The sequence below is a fragment of the Alternaria atra genome, assembly GCF_907166805.1.
Source record: "Alternaria atra isolate CS162 genome assembly, contig: 32, whole genome shotgun sequence".
Classification (NCBI taxonomy): domain Eukaryota; kingdom Fungi; phylum Ascomycota; class Dothideomycetes; order Pleosporales; family Pleosporaceae; genus Alternaria; species Alternaria atra.
Window position 1 is genome coordinate 315,549 of NW_025091331.1, and position 17,808 is coordinate 333,356.

Sequence of the window (17,808 nt, forward strand, 5' to 3'; positions counted from 1 at the left end):
CCAAGGCTTGCTGTCTCAATATTGTAGACCTCAGGTGTACTCCTGTATTATGAACATCTATCATTACGTGTTCGTAAGCTACTTCTGGTCGTGGCATCAGGAAGTGATCTTGTGGCATCGCGCGCTGTGGATTCAGCGTAAGGTATGTATGGCATCGGTAGGAAGCCCTTGTATGAGACGAGCTTTATATGCATCCATGATACCACAAAGCATACCTTCCTGAAGTCTGGTCTCTGTCTCGATACGGTGGTGTGCTCCCTGATTACTCATCTTTCAGTACTGCGTTTTCCGGTAGTGCGAACTTCGTTGCCTAGCCTTGTATCACCCTATCCTCCCCGCCGCCTCAAGCAGCCCCGACACAGTCGTAATTTTATATCCCCTCCTCTTCAACTCCGGCAAGACCTTCCTCAACATGGGCGCCGTCCGCTCCCTCCGATCATGACAAATAATGATGCTGCCTGGACGCACCATACTAAGTATATGCCTCGCATTAACACTTGGATAAGCAATCTGCGGATCATGAGGATACACACTACCCAGCACCATCTGATACTCCATCTCTTTAATCTGCGCCCTCATCCTCGTGCTAAAGAACCCAGACCCAGGTCTAAAGTACCGCGGCGGATGCGGTTTCCCCACGGCATCGTACGTGCCGTTGATATAGCCTTCTACCTGCGTGACCTCTGCGAAAAGGGTTTCAGGGCTCAGAGACCGAGACGGCTCATCGTGCATGGCGTGGTTTCCCAATTCCATGCCACTTTTTACAAGACTCTGGAGTGCATCTTCTCTTCCACGCACCTGCCCGCCAATGACAAAAAACGTCGCGTGCGCCTCATATTCCTCTAGGACTTTCATAATCTCGCGCGTATACTCCGACGGCGCATCGTCAATGGTCAACGCAATGACTTTCTCTCCTCCTTTTGCTGTCGTTGATCGACTGGGTAGGGGCACGTGCCATAGTACGTCAGGCCACCTGCGCTGGAAATACCGGATGAGGACATTTGGCGGTTTGTAGATGATGTAAAAAGGCAAGATGAAGGCTACCACTACGAAGACGATGAAGAACATGGTGTACATGCGTCTTCGACGCGCAGCTCGGGTAGTAGGTAGGCGGAAAATGCGAAACGGGAGGCGGGGCATGGTATGCCTGTGTGTAATGGTGATTCAGGGTCGGCAAATTTCATTGTAGCATGTGCAATACAAGATTGGCAGTCATAGTGTGGGTTGGCATAGTGCGGGTGAGGATGGAAGTCTAGGTGAGGCTTGCTGGTGGTTGTAGTGGATCAAAGGGGTTAGGGGCATTTGCAGGGATGAGCCATTGAGTCTAGCGTGGACACGTGCAAGCGTGGTTTGGGCGAAATTCGCAGCGCGCGAAGTTTCTTCTCTTCTGTACAGCTCTCTCGCTATACAAACTGTATACGTACTATCCTCGCCAGCGCGTCGCATTGCACTGACATGTATGCATCTGTAACTCCTCAGATGACATGCGCATGTTTTACGGCCTACGACTATGTGCTTACGTCGTTTTCTATGTTCGAAACGAACTACGCGCAATAACCTCGCCTGTACAACAATCAGCATCTCTATCTCCTATAGAACCAGGAACCAATTTGTCACGCTTATTCGAACAGTCTCAACTTCGATATAAGCCCTCTAAGAATGTTCCAAGAAAGACCACGTGAGCGTTTAATTGACCTGGCTGCCTTTTCTTTTGTGGCTACTCGGGTCTCATTGCGTTCATACATTCCATGTGTACGAGCTCTTTGCTTTTTTGGTATGATATCGTGAGGAATCGCTTTTAAATTATCTGGCAGTTTCTGCAATGTTATTTTCCTAGGACGGCACGGCTACTGGTAGATCCGGTGACCGATTACCACACATGTCCATCATTGTTCAAGTCTGATGACACGATAGCACGTATACAGCTTATCCGCTGCCGTTGTACTGATAGGGGAGCCTTGGTTCTGGTTGTGGATGACCGTAGGGGGGGAATTGCAGGCACAGCCACTCCACACATATTGCGTTCTTCATTCCTCGAAAGGATTTCCTGGGACATACAACCGTAACTCACATCACCTTAGCTTCCCGTATTGATCCGATATAACCGAACTCATTTCAGCATATTACCAATCTTTTGAATAGTCAATAGCATTGTCTCAATCCGCATATGGAGGTCTAGATGCGATCCTCGAGAAGTGAGGCATTGCTTACCTTTTTTGGACTCTCCGCGTATATCGTGATGTGACGTCTTCGCTAAAGCTATAAACTTTTAGCTCCCGTCAATGCTGTTGTCCCGTTGAGACATATCATTTCCCTGGCACCCGACTTCGGCAGTTCGTCACAATTGCAGGTTTGCGGCTGATGCCTTGTCCACGGCACGAAGCGAAGCTGGCATCGTTGTCAAGAAAAAAAAAACCATGAATGCTTGTAACGCGTTTCATCGGAAACAAGTTACCGCAGTGTCTGTGTTACTATCACATCACGATCAAGGATTTCCAAGTGGATGTGGCGAGAACTGGCGCTTTTGTGGTAATTGTACCAGGATACATGTTCTGGCCATCTCGGAAGCCTTTCAGCTCGGATCCGACAGGTTGGGCTCCAGGAGAAGTACGAGTAGGGTATACAGTAATCTATCGGCAAGCGCCGAAGCCGACGGCACGAGGGTGACGGAGACGGAGTGTGGAGATACCAATCAACTGCTCTGGCAGCACATACTTTATCGATTAGAAGTGTGCAAGGTTTCGAAAATATGCCTCCGAGGCTAACATATACATCGGTGTGAACGGCTTCAGGGTACGAATTGGGTAAGCATGGAGATTCACAGTGTAGGAAGAATCCCGAGCGTGAGGAAAGTTTCGACACGAAAAGGCCCGATGCGTGAAAGGGTGAACTGGGTGTCTGGGTAAAGCTCGGGTGAGCACACCATGCGCGTCGCGACAAAAATCCACAACTGGGGCGAAGATTGGCGGGATCGCGATACCGTGTTCCAGGTCAGCTCACAATACGAAGAACAGGTGGGCGCTTGCGTATTTCCGATGCCGATGGCTTGGGCTCAGTATGTTTACACCACAAACCCCAAGATACATGTCCGGCAAAGGCAATATGGTCGGTACAGTCGAAGATTAGGTTATGTTCCCCTGCACGCCTTATATGTTGTGCATAATATTACCGCTTCTATCTGCACGGCTGGTATTTTACTTCGCACAAGGTGCTCCCTGTGTAATCGCGGGTTTGTCGACAATTGAGGTTCTCCTAACAACATTCCCAGCAGCGGGGTCGTTGCGCTAGGTTTGAAGACAGTGTGCGGAGAGCACTCCGCGGCACGTCTAGACCGACAAGGTTTGGCGAGCGATGGTGGGGGAGGCCTGAAACGATCCTCGTTGTAAGATGCCGGGTTTAACTGTCGGAATTGAATGCTCTTCAATGGAAAGTAGGAATACGATGGCGCGAGTACCTCTTGAAGATTGGAAAGTTGACATGACTTGGTACGAGAAGGGGAAACAGGTGGAGAAGAGCTGATTTTAGTATATCGGTAATTGCTGTCTATAGTGAAGACATTCTAGGGCAAGGACCAAGAATGTACATCATGGCCACGTCAGAGGACGTTAGATGTGCTGGAGCGCTAGTAATAGAATGTAACAGAGCTACTCGTCTTACATTCGTATCTTACATGTGTATGTTATTACAGAGTCGTGAATGCATGAGTGTACAAGGAGTGGTTTCGACGGGCCGTGTAGCGGTTGGGTGTGAAAGTCTGTTCGAAACTAGACGGGTGGACTTTTTGGCTTTCTCTTGCCAATGTTGTAGCCCCAACTTCTCAGGGTTTTCACAACCTTGGGAAGGACGGCTGCGGTAAGTGGTACGCGGAAGAAGATGAGGGATTTGTGCACGAGGTAGGCTAGGCCGAGCTGCGACCAGATTGCTGTGGTTGTTGTCAGCGTTGTTGACGGCCCCAGAGTAAAAGGGTTTCCATACATGCGTTTGACCCACCGTTGTGTCCTACACTCTTTCCAGCCTCAACATAACCTTCTCTCGCAGTGGCCTCGGCAGTGGATTCCTCGACGCCTGCTTCTGCTGGCTTTTTGCCCGCATCTGGAACAACCAGGCGGACGACACTCCAAAGCGCATTCTTCAGCACTTCTTCATAGTGGCCTATCCTGTCGGTTCCCAGCCAGCGTACTGCTATGAAGCAGAGGGGAAAGTCGATGAGCGATAGTCCTAGGTATACTCCTACCGCCGTCCACCCATATTCGCGAGAGAGCTTCTTGAGCCGCTGTGATACCGAGAGCGCAGGCTCAGGACTGCCAAGGTGTGGCGTGGGGTTGTGCGACTGAACAGTAGGCTTGTCACTCTTGAAGCGCAGGGACCGGAAGCGGCGGCCGAGAGCTGAGCGTTGGTAGCGGAAGAAGAGAAGGGCGCTTTGCTCGAGCGAGTTATTTGCTAGTCTGGACGTGGCGCCCGGTTGGGTAGAAGTGAAGAAGTTGCGAAGGAAGGGCGCTGATGGTCGTGATGCGGCGCTTCTGGCGGCACGCGCAAACGGCAGCTGGGCAGTCCAGAGGCGAGCAACTCGTGGCTTCATGGCATGGGCGGGCGAAGATTACAGCGGCAGGTGAATCGGTATTCACGTGGGGCAATGTTCGACTCAGGCTCACTGTCGCAGCGCTGTGGTTCCAAAAGTCCTCGCCAAAGCTACCTAACGTTATTGCAGCGTCACCATTGCCCTACAATTTACCCAGGGTCCGCGCGCGGGTCAACGTAACTCCGCTTCCCGAACATTCACCGTCGCCACACCAATGCCCGTGGCACCATCGACCGCTCGCGCATGCAGACTTCCTAACGCGATTGCCGACTCTGATTTATCCGTAGGCGTCGCACGCGTCGTTGGGTACTTTTCGCGCGGAGGATGCCGTACTGCAAACGGGCATCATCCATACACCATGGTCTTCGTTTCGAAGACTTTGAAGACGCACAACATGTCCCGTCATCGACCAACGCTAGAATGGACCCAGAGTTTACTGAGTCACTCACTGACCGCAAAGTCATTGCCTCAGGCTTCGTATCATTGTCATCGCCGTGTCGCATGACGGATCCTGCCAGAGTGATATGTCAAGGCGCACTGATGGCTTGAGGCGAAGACGGTCGAGTGGGGCTTCAACAGTGTTTCGCCTGTCTTTGCCAGAACTGTCTCATTTCCTGAACGCCTTCAGTTTCTACATAGGGAAGTCTTGTTGCGGTTCATAGCTCTCTTCGACCGCGTTCCTGGCTAGCTGCGACATGACCGCCATGATCCAAGACAGGGCAGACCGGGGGTAGCGTCTCGAGCACATTTCTCAGAGTTGCCTGACAGAAGCGTCAGCTTGCATTAGCCCAACCGTGGCCAAGAGCTTCCTCGGGGAGTCTCGAAGCGTGTTTCCTGCAAACATCTGTTGCAGCCCATGACTAGTCAGGCTAGCTGCACGCCTCCTTGCGGGCGGAACATGGGCAGCACATGCAGCGATGCACGCTCAACTCCTTCGCCCTCGCGTGGCTAGGCACATCATTGTGATGTCTCGCAAGCGCTGCGGTCATTTGCAATTCCAAAAGCCCGTCAAGCACGCCCGAGGTGTGGCGTTACTGGGTGATAGCCTGTTGCACGCTCGACATGCAGCATTGACCATGGTGTGCCGTATTGCATTTCACAGGCCGTATTTTACTCTGCATCTTGAATTCTAAATTGCGGGGGCACCACGCGTAGCTTTGTTATCGACCGTGCGGGTCCAGCTCTCTCTGTATGCGAACCTGTTCGCTGGTACCGATAGCGCAGTGGTGGAACAGGAGAGCCCTCCGTTACTGAAATCCATCCAACACGACCGTTTCACAACCCACTATCCACACTCCTTTGGACCGCATGTCATTATCCGGCCGCCTCGCTACGCATGGGATGACTTTGGGTAAGTGGTGGGGCACATCAACCTTGGGTACGACAATTGCCTGTGTCTATATGGTGGAGTGCGTGGTCAAAGGCGTTGGCATCGTGCGGACGCATCCGGCCTCTAACAGTCTTTCAACGTTTTACATTAGCCTGATTCGATCTGACAAGGTTCCACACATGGTTCCGCTGTGCTGCAGTCGGCGACTCGTCCTGATGCCTGGCGACGCGTCTGTAATTCCCGGCGCCACTCCCACTGCCGAACTGCATCACGACATCGCAAACGACGACTGTCCAGTATCATTGTGTGTTTTAGTGAGCGTTCTCCTGCCATGAACTGGCTCGCCCTCCCATTTCCCCTAACTTTGTTGGCAAAATTCCTGCAGCACGGCTCGGCGCCTGGCAACGAGGGCCTGGGAAGGTTTGCGAGTTGATCCTTTAGAGTTTTCGGCGTTCCCACAACCCTGCAACCGCACCAGTCTCAAACTTTGAGCTTTGGGTACTGAGCTGACGAGTGATGGAGACCACTATTCATCTACCTGGCCTTAACATCGTCCTTTTGCCGCCGCGTTACCCCCTTGATTGGCCCGTGGTCACGAGCGTTCCTATGCCCTCTGACGTTCCAAAGCACCGGACAAGGGCTCCTCTTCGAACGGCGCCAGCGTCGTCTGTCCGCCCCTGCTAGCTCGGCTGGACTCTGGAGTTGATCGCCCTGCCCTTGCAAAGCTCGGCGCCGTTTGTGACTTCCTGGCGGACAAGGGCCCTTGCTCTCATATTATTCGGCGGGATGATACTGTACTTTGGTGTTACACCCATTCCTTCGCTTCACAACTTGACAGCGCCCAAAACGGCACGCTCCCGGAGCCAACTGTTTGAGGCTTCGACTAAGCTCCTACCCTGCGCAGCTGCATGAGTTGCTGTTCAGGATCTACCTGTTTCTCCACGTGGGTTCGTCTCATTCTCAAGCTGCCTATTAATATGCCTTCGTATATAGACTACCTGTCCGCACTACTTCCTCACCTGTTCTGCACCGTGTCTCACTACCCGTCACCACTCTCTTGACATACCCTTCGACTCCCACGCTCCTTATCTTGTCAACACTACTATCAACCATCGCTCCTTCCTCTCTCGTTTAGCCTCATCACCAACCAATATACTCTGCATTAGACAGCAACATGGGTGGTAACACGGAATATATAGCAGGTCACGGCTACCTCTCTCTCGGTCAGGCTGTCCACGTTGCTCAAAACAGCGAAGGAGGCGTTGACCAGCAACTTGCTCAATTCCTCGAAAAGCGTCTCGCCGTGGTCTGGTCAAAACTCAACGCTCAACCACAATCCTACATTCTGCCTCCAGACGAGTTCGCTCTTATGAACTATTATCGCACACGATTCGGAGACAACGAAATAGTCCGCAACGCTACTAAACGCTTTTGGGACAACCACAAAGGCGGCCAATAATAGCTCGCCGGAGTACACTGCAATCATTCACATACGACGGGGATCCACAAGGAAGTAGCAGACATCGGAACGGCAAGCATACCACTGTCCGCCTCTGAACTACTTGCACGAAGCCTTCGTCCACAACACCTACTTCCCGCAAGCTTCTGCCGCATACTGAATGAGGCACCTGCTGCACTTTTGAATTGATGATGTGAGTCATGTTACACCGTTACTAATCCATGACGTACTGACCCAAATCAGCTGGCTATCACATATCGACATCGACTTTCTTATTTGGCGTTCATCGGTGTACCAAGATACCTGGACTTTTCCCAAGATACCTCTGATAACGGAGTAACGGCGTTATACACAGCAAACCACTACTGGCCGGTTGCTAAAATGGCGTTCGGCATGTGTGAATGGAAGCACAAGAGCGATGGAGTTTCTGCAAGGCGCAATGGCGAATTATTAGAATTGGCATTACCTTTACGAGCAGCACCCAACCACGGACGGTCACGTCTCGTAGCACTGCTCTTAATACTAATGACGCTATCTCAATCTACTTCCGCTTTACTTACGACATCCCCGTTTGCGCAGTCCCATCCCCAGACCGTATCGTTGAGAACCCGTGCTACGAACGAATCATCTCTTCTAGAGTGCCTACAGGTTGCGCCACCGGTCCTGAGTCCAACTGATGCATGCCAGCAAACATTGATGGTACATACGTTTGCCTATTCGTACGGGCAACCCTTCGTGGGTCAATACAGCCCACCAGACTGCAGCTTCAACAGAGTCACATTCAATTTTACAGTCACCTCTGCTGGCCGACAATTTGACCGGCTCGGTTTGATGTTCCTTGATGACACCGAGATATTCCGTACTTCCACCGCCGAGCCAACGCAGACCGGTATCATATGGAGCTACGTCAAGGACATGACCAGCTACCTTGCTCTATTCAAGACGCCACAGAAAATCATATTCGATCTCGGCAACATTGTCGACGACACATACACGAGTTCCTGGAACACTACGCTGACCGCGACCTTCTTCACCGCCAACGATGCAATCGAGCCTGCCGATGTAATTATTCCAATCTCAGCACGGAAGTCTGGTGATGATGCGTCAAGTGCATTCGTCGTACCGGAAGTAAGAGCAGTCAACAGTGTTGCACTCCCGCAAAACGCTAAGAAGGCTGTGTTCACAATCTCTGCTTGTGGTCAGGCTGCTGAGGAGTTCTGGTGGAGCAACGTACTTTCGTCCGACACCAGCGCATTCGGCAATGACACTACACTGTACGGCCACTCACCCTTCCGAGAGCTTCGCCTTTTAATCGACGGAACTTTGGCTGGAGTTGCCTGGCCCTTTCCTGTCATCTTTACTGGAGGCATTGTGCCAGGATTCTGGAGACCGATTGTAGGCATCGATGCATTCGAACTGCGGGATGATGAGATAGACATCACTCCGTTCATACCATTGCTCAACGACGGTCAACCCCATAGCTTCGAAATTCAGGTTGTCGGCATCGATGACGATAGTAACGGGAATGGGAACTTCACGACAGCAATCGAATCGAATTGGGTCGTTACCGGGAAAATTTTCCTTTGGCTTGACTCCAGTAGCAACCCTACTACAGGCACCATTGCTACCTCCAAATCCACTTCTACTATCACACTGCGGTCGGCAACACATGGAAATTTGAACGGCAGTGAAGGCATCTCTTTGGACTACTCTATACAGGTCACCCGTAGCGTAGACATCAGGTCGGTCTTCGACACACCGACAGGACCGAAAACGGTGATGTGGACGCAGAAGCTTACTTTCTCCAATTTCGGGACTCTCAGCAACAGTGGCAACGACCAGATCGTACGTCAGTCGACAATAGGCACACATACAACATCCTCGAACTATGTTAGAAGCTTCGGCTATCCTCTCTGGGTTCAATCGTCCTACAATGCACCATCAGGCGGCAATGTCACCATTGGCGCAAGCATGGAGCGAAGCAAAAACGTGCAGCAGCGAGGTGATCTGGCCTTTCCAAACGACTGGAAGATATTTGATTACACTCGCCTACGCTCGATGCCTTACAGCAACCAGAAATTCCTTGGCTCGGACGTGAACAACTGGCAGAATGGCACAGCGTCTTATCTGTCCGTCCCCGCACTGAAGAAGTCATTTGGATCAGGCAGCACAGAGCAGCGCCTTACGCTCAGCGGAGTCGGCAGTGGACATCCTGCTACTGGGCCACAGGATGCACAACAAGGGCAGGAACTGTACCAAAGGCACATTGTGGCTGCCAACGACTCGATTGTGTATGACGACCAGAGCTTCGGTGGTCAGGTGCATGGCCAGAGCAAATTCGCCGCACCCAGCCTGCAGGGCTCCCGAGACGGAGCGCTTGACTTTGCGATTACAGGCGTTAGAGCGATGCTAGGTAGGGGGCCGGCATAGGCGAACGAGAAGTAAAAATCGGGCAGGTGGAGTAGGATCTGCGTGGATGAAGGAAGGTTTACCGGTATCTGTACTACACTTGACGAGCAAGCGGTGTGTCACTACAGACATGGGCATCTTGACAGCCTGTGGTGCTTTGATTTGTGCTGGTTAGCTGTCATGTTGCTTTTAGGTCAACTCGAGCGAAGTTGAGGGGTGAATGCTTTCTGGTTGTCATGCTCGTTTCACGGCATTTGTTCTTTGTTGTCGCACTGCATGGTTTCTCGACATCAACGGAGCTCACGACATATGCGTTGTCAGTCTTCTTTCAATACTTTCTGGCGAGGAAGCATAATCAGGTCTTACGGCAATGCACTCTCATTCTGTTCGATCAACTTGAACGCAGTGTTCTCACGCTATCCCATAACCCGTCTAAATACCTAGGCGCTGGGAATAATGTCCTTGTTCTCAGCGGGATGGTAGTCCCAGCACGAGTCGCGCGACGATACTCATTTTCTTCATTAATGTCTTAGCTTAGCCACCAAGTCCCACAGCATAAACTTTTCAAGCAGTCACAAGGTGATGAGACTAGTCGTCTCATGGTGCTTATAGCATCTTTAGGAAAGAAAATCTCGCTTACCACTATCCATGTGGCCGTTCGATAGTTCGCATTCATGCCGTCCCCGCCCCACCCTACCTATATTGTCTTCGCTTATATACCCTTTTCACATCCTTACCGGTATTACCAGTACCCCACGCAGATCTATGTCGAACATGGGCCAGGAACTAGGGTCTTTTTCCCTTGGTTTTTCCTCAACATGGGTATTCCTTGGGCGCCAACGTCGCCATCTCCGACGTGTTTGTACTGCCGTCGTCATGTGGAGAGGGCCAAAAAAGGTCACCAGTACCGGATATTGTCAGTTACGCCCAAGGCGCGCCGTCATAGTCTCGATTATATATGTCTTAGCTTTCCTTAACGGCGACCTAAAACCTAATTGCGACGTCGAGTAGGCGAGCAACTGGTCGGCGAGCCTACCCAAGCGAATCATCAAGATACACATTTGTCTCACTACTTTTCTTTTCCATTCTTCAAACAGGAGTTCACGATAGTTCATGGGTTTGAGCATCAAGCCAACCTGTTGGTGATACAGCGCGCTTAGGTCACGTTCTTGATTCCTTTTTAGCCGACAGGCTGCCCTTACGCGCGCTCCCGCGGGACGCCTTGAGCGGGAGATTTGCAGTCGATCTGTGCGTACGCTGCGTCCCCTCGTGGCAAGCCTGAAACGTCGGTAATGCATGATGAACTGTGGTGTTCATCGGGGATTGTCTACTTGGGTAGAGAGTAGCTTACGCGATGCGTTGGAAGGGAGGCCTATTCGTGACTACCCAGTACTACGGCTAAAGCTGCCTTACTAATTAAAGATTTGCGAAAGCGAGAAATTCGTCTTCCATTTAGGGGTTGGAAAAGGAATGCCCTTCTGCAGTCGGGGGTTTGAGGTCATCTGCCGCAGACACCGTCTTGCTCTTTGACCTTCCGACCCCCTGGCGGTAGATCCACTCTGCTGGAAAATTGCGTTTCCTTCATGGGAACCGTTAGTGATTGGATGCCGCGTATGAGCGCTACAAAGAGAAGCAATCCATCACACCAATATCACGTCGAGTGTAGCGCATGCTGCCGTGTGTTCCAGCCCTATACGGCCCATAGCTGCGAGTCATGATAGTCGTTATGAAACGCTCCACCATTGACTTCCTTTTTCGATCCAGCTTACTGGGCTTCGACTGGCCGCGACCATGGATCCACACATGACGCAAGAATGGTGTGTACCTTTTTCCCGAAGTTCATAAAGAAAGTTCATAGATTATTGCTGACAGCCGTGGTGTTGTCGTTCTCATTTACCTGTCACACACAATGGGGATCCCAGCTTTGCCTTCCGAGGTCCCCGTATGCAGACGTGTGACTAACAGGCCAGGGTGAGTGTTTCGCTTGCATAAGTTGTGTGACAAGCAGTAGCGTTGGTGATGATCAAGCTATGTGGCAGACGATGCTGTTGTGGACTAGAGCAGCGGCTGGACGCCGTTTCACGGGCTGGGAGATACCGCAATCCGCCTTCGAACACGGCTGACTAGCGCTACTGATTCTAGCAATAGTGTGTTGTGAGCTGTTAAGCATTATTGACACATGCTCGCAAACGGAGAAATGCCCTGAACCGCAAGTTTGGTGGTGAGATCTGCACGTCGCACCTGATTTGAAGACTATGTGGGAGGCCTTGATCCGAGAAGTAGTACACCCTGCAAATCTCCCCCCATGATAACTTATCGTCCAGACCTGCAGCAACGCTCACAAGCCATCATCTTGTGGCTGCGAGCCGTTGGCCCGTCGACATGCAGATGCGAAGTTTGTTTGAGCCACATGTCTGCAAGCGTGGCTGGTCCTGTCCGACATTCGACATCTCGTGCCGTTGATCGGTGTGCTAAACCTTATATGTGCGCGACGCGCCCAAAAGAGCGCCTCTAACTTTGTCGTGACGACCCATGCACAGCGATGGTGTGTCAGAGGAGTTGTCATCAATTGGGTTAATGAGACGAGACAGCGATCGGGGAAGGAATGGGTTGGTTCTCCGTGGTCCCAAGGATAGTGTTGGTCACTAAAAGCGCCTGTGTACTAACGTCAATCGCGATCGAGGTTGCCTTGTGCAAAGCATGGGTCGCATGAACTGATGGATTAGAAAAGGCCCGGATAGCCCTGCTCCACTATGAGGTAACTTCATTTTGACGTACATCATATTTCTCTAGTATTTGTGTGCAACGAAAAGAGACGAAGCTGCGTGGGCGGAGGTTATGAGATTAGTGGAGTTGAGCGAGAACTACAGATAGAATGCGTACCTAGATATCATTAGACATGCAAGTCAGGCAATACTCACTCGTTCTCTATACCCGATGCACTCGTGCTTCTTAAGAAGTGGTCTACATGCGCCAGCTTACTTGTGGAGTGGCTGCTTCAGATTGGACCGAGGTATCTGTGTGAACGACTACACGCGGGGTAAGTCAACGTCATCGTGAGAAAACGTCTTCTGAAATCACTCTAACACATATTTGAGTCTTTTGAAAACTAGAGAAGTGGTCGCGTCAAAGATGGATACTTTTCCATGAACCAGTGGGGTCTGGGGAAAACTACCTGAAGGAGGGGCGAGTGTGTGGATCTGGGGCAGTGTCGCGTGCCTGTGACTCGTCGACTTGATTGCCGCCTTCCTCATTCACGGTTGGCGCCTATGGCTGGCGTTTCGTTCGCCTTCCATCATGTCTTCACGTCATCGTCACCGACCTCCAAGCCTCTGTCAACCCTCTGTGAAGCACCATGGTACAGCCATCGCTTTCGAAATTTCTTCAAAACGATGATAAACTCTCGCAGCAGCTCAACGAACGCGAACTTGAGGCTGAATCTTCTCTTAAACCCGGCGATAAAACCGATGATACGCTAAGTGTTCATCGCGGGGCTATTCGTGTTCCTTCCCCAGATCCATCCCTCATATCAATAGATGATTCCAACAATATACGATTTGGTCAAAATCCAGACTTTGTTCCTTTGTACCATGAAGGTTATGCTTCACGCTTACCCGTTCCTCCGCGAACTCTCAAAGGCAAAGTTCAAGCATCCTGGACGTCAAATAAGGGACTAGCGCTCGTTCTACTCGCTCAGCTGTTTGGAACCTTGATGAACGTCACTACGAGAATACTGGAAATGGAAGGAAACAGTGGTAGGTAGATCTTCTAGTGACGACAATCCTACGTACTTACTAACTGTCTCAGGCAACGGCTATCATCCATTCCAGATCTTATTCGCTAGAATGAGTATCACCACGGCGTGTTGTTGTTTCTACATGTGGTATAAGAAGACAGAACACTTTCCCTTCGGAATGAAGGAAGTTCGCTCGTTACTAGTCGCCAGAGGACTTTTTGGCTTCTTCGGTGTTTTTGGAATGTACTGTAAGTCATACAACCTTGCTCATGGGACCACATGGGTACGGTAACTTGTCTCAGTTCGTCACATGCTGGCTAGCGTTTGTACGTCCTTGCACTCTCGTTGCTGTGATGAACTCGACAGTACATCACATGGGCCCTTTCTATGTATCATAATACTGACTATTGCAGACTCCTTGTTGTACCTGCCCCTGGCCGATGCTACCGTTATTACGTTTCTTGCACCATCGCTTGCTTGTTGGGCATGTTCATACTTCATCCACGAGCCATTCACCCGGATGGAGCAGATAGCTGCATATGTCTCGCTGTTCGGCGTCGTTCTTATCGCGAGACCCGTCTCACTGTTCTCTGCGTTGTCGCATTCTAATGGGTCAGTTCCTCCTGGTACCGGCGACCTAGATGCTCTTCCGTCGAACACGACTACGACTCCATCCGATCGTCTCGCTGCCGACTATGATTCAGTGACGCCCACGCAACGAGCAACAGCAGTAGGGATTGCAATGCTGGGTGTGATAGGAGCAGCCGGCGCATATACCACCATTCGATGGATCGGCAAGCGCGCTCATCCGCTCATAAGTGTCAACTACTTCGCAACGTGGTGCACGATTGTCAGTGTCGTTGCTATGTTTGCTATGCCTGGCGTTGGCTTTCTTCTCCCGAATAGCCTGAGAGACTGGTGTTACCTAATCTTTCTGGGTATCTGCGGATTCGTCATGGTACGTCTATTAGGCAGTTTCGCCACGTTGCGCCTCTTGACTGACATCGCCTAGCAATTTCTCTTAGCCGCTGGGCTGCAATACGAAAAGTCTTCTCGCGCAACGAACATGGTCTACATGCAGATGCTCTTCGCGCTCACATTCGATAAGCTGGTCTGGGGCACGACACCTGGTGCCTTGTCCATCATCGGATCGTCGCTCATCCTTGGTTCGGCCATATATGTTGCGATGAACAAGGAACAACCGAATACGAAAGTTGAATCACCAGAGAGAGATGGTGAAGAAGAGAGGGGTCTAATATCGCCAGCCTTTGAAGGCGAACGAACAAATGACGAGGATGACGCTATACCAATGAGACCGCTGAGATGATAGCATGATGTTTGCGTTTGGCGTTTGCTACAGTGGCGCGTCGATGCACTTCGAGGAATAGATTGCTAGATTTCTTTACATGAGTATAGAGGAGAACATAGAACATAGACGCTCAGCGAAACCTTTTCATCTCGTTATTTGGCGTTGTTATATGCTCAACTTATCATGATTATGGTACAAACTGTCCCTTGCTCCATTCTTACTGTTATCGTTGTTCCGTTGAATTTGGGGATGGGGGCTCGACGAACACCTCGGAAGTACGAAGTTATTACCCCACTTGAGCTCTGTGTTGCGCTACCCCACATTAACTCGACAGAAGTCCGTCACTGGATTACTCTGCAAATACGACTCTGGATATATTTGAATTTTTTGGGTCGCTTCTCATCAAACAATCCTCTGTGGCGCAATTGGCTAGCGCGTCTGACTGTTACACCAGTGGCTATCAGGAGGTTGGAAGTTCGAGCCTTCCCGGAGGAGGATTCTTTTTTGTTGTCTGATCAACATCTATATGCAACATGCTACAGCGATAGCATATTCGCTCGGTGTCCTGCAAGACATCCCTTTTTTGTTGCGCATTCTGTTAAACTAAACATGGTTGCATTCAGGTACAGATTATTTGCTGGGGGGTCCGCCATCTGATGAAAAGATGCAGTCTGTTGCATAATATTCATTCTGCAATACATGATTGCTGTCTACCCGTGCTCATATGTCATCAGCCCTAAATTCTGGTCTTCTGCATACTCCTGAACCTCAACCTGCCATCTTCGATCCTCAGCACATTAACTGGAACCTTGATCCGCGACGGCTCGTCGCCTGGCAAGTTTATCGGCGCAGAAAAGCCTGATGCTACATGCGAAGCGGCACTATCACCTGTCGAGCACTTTCAGTTCCTGCGTGCTGAGGCAGAATCCTCATTGCTATTCTACTCGATTCTCTTGATGCACACGTTGCAGAATTGGCGGTCGCAGGGACGGATACTGGTTGCGTAAGTAAGAACGAGCTAGAAGGGAAGAGAGCCACTTACATGCAATCGCACAGTCGCAGTTCGCAGGTCGCGCACATCTTCGGCTTTTCTTTGGTTCGAAGTCGGGTTCAGCGTTGACACCGACATATTGATCCATCTGGCTGACACTCTTCACATTGTCGAAACACACCACCAGCCTCTCTAATATCGACTGACAAGCGGTTCGTGTACGCCCCTACGCTGAATATATCATTGTTTCCCAACGAACCTGGGAAAGGGTGGAGCTTGCCATCGTCTGAAATCCTCGGAGTCCCTTCAAAAGATACGTGGAATCCACAATTACTTTCAATCTTACGCTGTGAGGAAGCCACGGAGTGGACATCAAAGTTGATTTGTTGACCATACTGAATGTTCGCATGTGAAATAAGCAGTTCTATAATCCTGATCGTGTTCTTGGTGGAAAGTTGGTCGGATGCGACCACAACAACTTCGTCATGATCCGTCACTACCCAGTCGTGGACACCTTTGCTAAGGAAGGAGTTGTATGTATTCAGTATGGCAGGCTTCCGGAACCCGCAATCGGCTCAGCTTCAGCATGGTTTTCAAATACTATGAACGTGCAGTGGCAACCTTCAATTCGATTCCAAAGGTTAGATGCTAGCTCGACTTCGTTCATGACCATAGGAAGCGTCGACAGATTGAGCTGTTCGTCGTATTTTCTTTTCCACCCGACCTGCTCGACATTCTGTGACTTCTCGAGGGCTTCAGTGACGATTCGATGTGAGTCCAAGGGAACAGCTAGAGGCATGGTGGAGCTTATGGCAATCGAAATGTCTGCGTTGCGAGCAGAGAGTAAGATATCTTCGCTGAACTGTAGAAGTGAGATGACATGCTGGTCTGGCTGAGATTCAAGTCAGCTCAAAAGGCTGCCCAATGACCCTGCCAAACGGGGTCGACTCGGCCACACACACGTGCGCCTGCTTTCGCGGCATATAACCCGGTCCAAATTCTGTCGTCCCCTCACATCACGGTGAAGGTGAGGAAAGACGTCGTTTGGTTTCTCGATAGGAGATAACATTATGTGTACGAAAATATGTTATTGTGAAAGGGCATTAATTGCATCTAGTCCTCATCAGCCAGTTAGCGTACACCCTTTATGAAAGCGGCAGCTCTAGGAGAAAAGCAGCATCGCGGGACTTGGAAGAGCTCGAGGAAGTCCTTTTTAGTCTAAAATGTGCTCCAGATCACCCTAGAGAGGTCTCCAATGATGTACTCGCACGACCCGTTTTTCGACATGGAGGATCAGGGTTGAAAAAGAAGCTCGATGTAATGATCAACTCGTGCGCTTCCACGTTACAAGAGCTAAACACAATGATGAATAAGTACCGTGTTGTTGGGAGTCAAGCCAACAAGGGAACGATGAAACTGCGCACGCTGGATGACGTGAAGAAAAGTATCCAGGTCAACTAGCAAAGAGTGCGATGGGATCATGAAAAACGGTCGTTGCAACAGTATCGAGAGAAGCTAAAGTCGTGTATCGATGCAATAAACCTTTTGTTGGCCTCGGTGATCTGGTAGGTGTCATCACTTGAGTCCCGAGTGGATGTAAGCTAATCGCCCTGCAGGGCGAATATTGCATTCGCAAAAGAAAACAACCAGAAGAACCATGAAACAACGCAGTCTTTGCTAGGGAACGTGTTGCGCAACCCAGCTGCAGACGCGGAGTTTCGAGCCATGGTGCAGGAGATGCATGCCATATTTATCAAACTGACCCCTAGAGCTGAGAAAGTCCAGGTGAGAATGATGCAAGGTGCTGGATTGCCATATAGACGCTTGGTATCGCTGCGTACTCGTTGCGTGCCTCATTACTTGGCGAATTATCTGTGCTGGTTGCAGAATACGGAAAGAAATCACCTTCAGTGATTTTGTATGCAACATCAGACTTACCGTACCGGATGTCCCAGGCATGAACGGCAGTTCCTTCTCCAATTTCATCATCGACGA

The 17,808-nt window shown here is 50.6% G+C and overlaps 4 protein-coding genes across 4 annotated transcripts; 3 read left to right on the top strand and 1 right to left on the bottom strand.

Annotated features, from left to right (window-relative positions):
• Nucleotides 1-3,764: 3,764 nt before the first annotated feature.
• On the bottom strand, nucleotides 3,765-4,579 carry ALTATR162_LOCUS9851 (uncharacterized protein; the record flags this gene model as incomplete). The annotated part of the gene is made up of 2 exons (XM_043317487.1): nucleotides 3,765-3,922; nucleotides 3,976-4,579. 2 exons carry the CDS (start codon nucleotides 4,577-4,579, stop codon nucleotides 3,765-3,767), a joined length of 762 nt encoding a protein of 253 aa, XP_043173422.1.
• Nucleotides 4,580-7,083: 2,504 nt separating this feature from the next.
• Nucleotides 7,084-7,368, top strand: ALTATR162_LOCUS9852 (uncharacterized protein; the record flags this gene model as incomplete). Its single annotated transcript, XM_043317488.1, has 1 exon — nucleotides 7,084-7,368. The coding sequence occupies one exon, from the start codon at nucleotides 7,084-7,086 to the stop codon at nucleotides 7,366-7,368; it is 285 nt and encodes a 94-aa protein (XP_043173423.1).
• An 831-nt stretch (nucleotides 7,369-8,199) lies between these two features.
• On the top strand, nucleotides 8,200-9,798 carry ALTATR162_LOCUS9853 (uncharacterized protein; the record flags this gene model as incomplete). The annotated part of the gene is made up of 1 exon (XM_043317489.1): nucleotides 8,200-9,798. The coding sequence occupies one exon, from the start codon at nucleotides 8,200-8,202 to the stop codon at nucleotides 9,796-9,798; it is 1,599 nt and encodes a 532-aa protein (XP_043173424.1).
• A 3,334-nt stretch (nucleotides 9,799-13,132) lies between these two features.
• ALTATR162_LOCUS9854 (uncharacterized protein) lies at nucleotides 13,133-14,840 on the top strand (the record flags this gene model as incomplete). The annotated part of the gene is made up of 4 exons (XM_043317490.1): nucleotides 13,133-13,532; nucleotides 13,585-13,761; nucleotides 13,927-14,471; nucleotides 14,526-14,840. The coding sequence occupies 4 exons, from the start codon at nucleotides 13,133-13,135 to the stop codon at nucleotides 14,838-14,840; spliced, it is 1,437 nt and encodes a 478-aa protein (XP_043173425.1).
• Between the last annotated feature and the right edge of the window lie 2,968 nt (nucleotides 14,841-17,808).